The 5,214-nt window shown below is 36.6% G+C and overlaps 1 protein-coding gene across 1 annotated transcript in view; it reads left to right on the top strand.

Annotated features, from left to right (window-relative positions):
• The window catches only part of LRRC49 (leucine rich repeat containing 49), a 178,135-nt gene that overhangs the window by 116,199 nt on the left and 56,722 nt on the right, over positions 1-5,214 (top strand). Inside the window, exon 10 of the mRNA XM_012640557.1 lies at positions 4,318-4,498. Coding sequence (XP_012496011.1) covers positions 4,318-4,498 — 181 coding nt within the window. The remainder of the gene's footprint in view (positions 1-4,317; positions 4,499-5,214) is intronic.

Genomic DNA, 5,214 nt, shown 5'->3' with positions numbered 1-5,214 from the left:
AATGTCCGATTTCCTTAAGTACTAAGTTTGACAGTTGATATCGCTGACATTTCACTTTGATACTTCTTGTTTTATTTTTATTGTGAAAGTACATCCTCAGTCTTTCAAATGCACGTTGTGGCTTGTGATTATCTTTCAAATTTTTTTTAGAGCAATTCTTGTGAAATCATGGATAAGTCAAAAATTCATGTTATTTTCAAATTTGAGTTCCGTCATGGAACCAGTGCAGCACAGACAGCTCGAAATATCAACAAAGTGTTTGGGAAGGATATGATTAATGAACACACAATACATCAATGGTTTGAAAAGTTCCGTTCTGGTGATTTTAATCTTGAAAATGAACCATGTAGGTGACCCAAGACCAAGGTGGATGATGAGCTAAAAGCTGCAGTGGAAGCGAATGTATCTCAACCTACGTGTGAATTAGCAGCAAGGTTTGATGTTACTATTCCAACAATATTGGACCATTTGAAACAGATCAGCAAGGTAAAGAAGCTGGAAAGATGGTTCTGCATGAATTAAACTAGCATCAGAAAAGAAATTATCTCAAGCTTGCCTTTCTTTGCTGTCATGACATAAAGGCAAACCATTTCTATACCGTATTGTTACACACGATGAAAAATGGATTCTTTTTGATAATCACAAGTGTTCAGCACAATGGTTGGATAAAGATGAAGCGCTGAAACACAGTCCAAAACCAAATATTCACCAAAAAAAGGTACTGGTGTCTGTTTGGTGGTCCAGCGCTGGTATTATCCACTGCAGCTTCATGAAACCTTGCCAGTCGATTACAGCAGATGTCTACTGCAGCCAACTGGAAGAAATGGTGAGCATGCATGCAATTAAGCAGCCGAGATTGGTCGATAGAGACAGGCTAAATCCTCTTGGTAGACAATGCTCAACCATATGTCACACAAACAATGCTGCTTAAACTACAGCAGCTGGACTTGGAAACTGTCATCCACTGTATTCACCTTGCAGCGACTGACTACCACTTCTTCCAGGCTTTGGACCACTTCTTACAAGGAAAAATAGTCAATTGTCAACAACCTGTGGAAAAATGCCTTCGTGATTTCATCACCACTTGCTCTCCAGGCTTCTTCACTGCTGGCATAAACAAGCTACTGTTAAGATGGAAAAACTGTCGATAGTTTAGGCACGTACTTTGATTAATTGTACTGATTTTTGTTTGAGATATAATAAACTAAACTTGTGATTTGAAATTGGACATTTCATATTTAATGACCTAATATTTATACATACATAAAGCTGTCAGATCTATAGACCACTCTTATATGACAGCCCAGAGCACAGAAGGGAAGAATGAACAAAGAAATTCCATTGATAATTTAGCTCTAGGCCTCCCAGTATAGGTAAAGCCTGGCCTAGGCACCAAACCGGACTTGACATCACCTTTCAACTGAAATTTTTTTTTGTTGTATACCCAATTCAGCTGCTTCTTACCATCACCGTTTGGGGAAATATGCCATTAAATTTTTAGCAAACTTATTTTTAATGTTTGGAAAGTTTTTATGAAAGCTATGGAAAGTTAAAGTTCATAAAGTTTCTCTTGAAGTCATGAAATAGACTCTTTAGTTGTGAGAATTATTTAGCATTTTTATTTTTAATAAGAGGAAAAGCATGGGGAATCAGGAGACCCTAGTTCTAGACTAGCTCAGAATTGGAATCACGGTGTAATATAACCTCAGCATTTGCTGAGGATTGTTTCATGCACCCTACATATCAATCATTAACAAAATGGCTGGGTTAGATTTAGAGAGACAGGAAGAGTACATAGACACATATCTTCTGCCTTATTGCGTTTCTATCTTTCTGTTTTCCTTGTAACCTTGGAAATGAAGAGAAGTGATAGTTATGGCATATACTGGTGTGGTCTTGCCTGGACTATGAAGAATTGATTCAAATGGCAGAAGTTGAAATTTGGCATCTTTTAAAATATTTGTCACTTTAAAACAGACTTGGCAATTTATTGGCATATAGCTATTAGAAACATATTTGTAGCTGATATGCCAAATACCTCTATGATCTTTACGAGTGAGCGCTTCTTTAGATACCGCTTTCTGCCTTGCAGAATCTCTAGCATTCTCTATGCTTTCTGCTTCTTTCTTTCTTGTTCCACAGATGCCTAGAGCCCTCTTGTGGCCTCCTGGCCAGGCAGTGATCCCCACCTGACCCCTGCTACTCTCCTGTCTTAAAATATCTCTTCCCTTTTCCTGGACCCAATAAAATTAACCATTTTCTTAGTCAACCTGGTGTTGATTTGATTTTAATAATCCAAGTAAAGGAAGCTTAACTTTGGCACAGGTATAGGAAAGTGTTTGCATTTTCAAAGACTATTCTGTTACAAATTTGTTAACATACTCAGTAGTATAAAGATATTTTATGCCTTTTCCCCCTAAGCACTGCTATATCTACCTCATTAAGAATATTTCTTTCTGCCAGCCCTGTCAGCCAGAAAGCCAAATGCTTGGAGCCAATGTGAAAGCCGTCTCCATTAACTATAACTCAGTGCCCTCACCTCTTTCAAAGTGGCCTTGGTACTGAGTAAAAATAACAGCATTGCTTAGGTTAAGAATTGGGTTGGCACAGTCATCAGTGAATAACTGAAATAGAATTCCTTAAGGTAAAATGCTTTTTTATTACAGATTAGGGAAAAAATGTTGTTGCAGTAGCATAGCAGATTTCTACTTGCTTTACATAAGGGTGACATAAATAAAATGTCAAAAAGTCTCAAAAGACTTTAAGTGTAACTCACTTAATTATACAGAAAAATTTGAAATATCAAACAATAGAAAAAAAGAACCCAGGCCAAAAACATTTTAAGATAATATCCCACTATGTTTCCCAGGCTGGAGTGCAGTGGCTATTCACAGGCACCATCAAAGGGCACTACAGCCTCAAACTCCTGGGCTCCAGAGATCTCCCTGCCTTAGCCTCCCGAGTAGCTGGGTCTGTAGGTATACACAGCACCCCAAAAAACATTTTTAAACGCAGAAATAGGTAGAACTTTAAAAAGTTTACTTTTAATTAATCAAGCACATCACTCTTCATTCCTAATGCCATGCATACATGCTAAAATCTTAGATAACCAAATATAGGCAAAAGGTACAACTAAAAAGAATTATTCTACTTGTATATATGCACTGAGGACAGAGACTCTTCCTAACAGCCTTCACTGGCTCCAGAGCCAGCAGGTAAAGAGGGGTCAGTATCACAATAGCTGATTTGTCAAATGGAGAATTGTACTTTCAGTAAAGAGAAAAGGGAAAGTGTCTTATTTTCAGCATTCTGATCTAATTGATATGCCACTTAAAAATGTTAACTTTTGATAATGGAAACTTTATCAGAATAAGGATTACTTTCCTAGTTAATATATATAAATTTGATAGAAACATTTCAATCTAGCACAATTTCTTTCAGTATTTGGGATCTGCTTTTCTCAATAGGGTTTGTCTGAGAGAATTGAGCTCTAATGCCCTCAGTCAGTGGTTCTCAGCATGAGGTCCATGAACTAATAACATTAGCAATACCTGGGAGCTTGTTAGAAATGCAAACTCTAGAGCCCTACTCCCGAAACACTGAATCAACCATCTGTTTCAACAAGCCCTCCAGGCGATTTGAGGTACCCTAAAGTTTGAGAACCACTACTTTAAGGCATCCATTGCTTATAATGAATTAATTTCTTTCCTATTCATCTAAAATTGTATTAATTATCTAGAGACATTTCAACCTAGCACAATTTATTTTAATAGTTTAGATAATAGTTTTTGATTTTCAGACATTACAATTTATGGTATGAAACTTGGAACACTGATCAACACTGATCAAACCCCCCATATTAGATTATTCTACCATATTAGTCCTAATTATTGGGGTAGGAAAACTTAAATATTATTAGTTTTTTCTTGCTATGTTTAAACACAGAGGCATATAGATTTCTGCCAAATTAAAATTTCAGATAACATTAACTATATAAAAATTTCTGTCAAATTAAAATTTCAGATAGTGAATTTTCACTCTCCAGTAGGTTATATATTTATTTGTAATAAGTTTCTAAGGACAAATTATTGCTATATATAATTTTTTACATTTAAGATGATAGATCATTATTGAGATGTTTGAATGCACTGGGTAAATACAGGCCTTTTGAACCTCGTTTTAGAATATATATAGGGTAGCTACTTAAAAAGAATAGGCTCCTTTTAAAAGTATTATAAGAAGGATAAGAAGGTACAAACAATATGCTCCTTAGATGTCACTTCTGCTACAAAAATTGCATTATATAATTCTTGTCGCAATTAACTTTTTCACAGGAGAAGAAAAGGTTAACAATTAACAACGTAGCTCGAAAGTGGGACTTGCAGCAACGAGTAGCCAATATTGCCACAACTCAAGATAGAAAAGATTCTGACTCTCCTTCTCAGGACCCCTGTCAGATTGACGGAAGCACCATCTCTGCGTCTCCCGAGGAAACGGGGTATGCAATGGCATCTTTCAAGATACTAGCATCTTTAGAGAATTGAATATGGAGTGGGAGTGGGAAACCATTTCATGTATAATTATATTAATAGAGTAGTTTTCTTAAGAAAATGTACTGAAATTAGAAGTTTAAATTAAGATGAAAAATTGAAAATATGAATCTGACTATAACCTTCTCCTAATTAAAATACCCTTCAGTGGCTTCCTACTTTTCATCAGAAAAAGTCTAGATTACTTAATATAGTCTATGAGGCCCTCTGCCCTCCTCATCTGTTTTCTCCTGCAGCGTCAGCCACCTTCTTCTGGGACTGCAGCATCATTGACTTTATTTAAGTCCAGTTACTTACTACTTCAGAACATTTCTTACAAGAATAGTGTTTTTCTGCCCTGATACCACTTCTCTGCCCTGTGTCTCTGATTCTGCCCTAGCTAACTCCAGTTCATCCCTAGAGGTCTTAAGTTTAAACCTCATGTCTCCCCAAAAGCCTTCCCTAACTCTGGAGAGTAGATTAGATACCCCTTTTGTCTCTCAGTACCCTGCATTTCTCCTTCTTACTACTTACCATAACTATAAATAAATAACTAGTTGGTAATCAGTTGTGTCTTCCCCACTCCAGTATAAGCTTCATGAGAAAAGGAATTTTGGTTGATTGTCTTGACCACTGTTGTGTCCCCAGCAGCCAGCACAAATCCTTAGTCATTAACTAGTAGCAG

Source organism: Propithecus coquereli, unplaced genomic scaffold (assembly GCF_000956105.1).
Source record: "Propithecus coquereli isolate 6110/MARCELLA unplaced genomic scaffold, Pcoq_1.0 Scaffold155, whole genome shotgun sequence".
In the NCBI taxonomy this organism is placed as follows: domain Eukaryota; kingdom Metazoa; phylum Chordata; class Mammalia; order Primates; family Indriidae; genus Propithecus; species Propithecus coquereli.
This window is presented reverse-complemented; position numbering and strand designations above follow the sequence as displayed.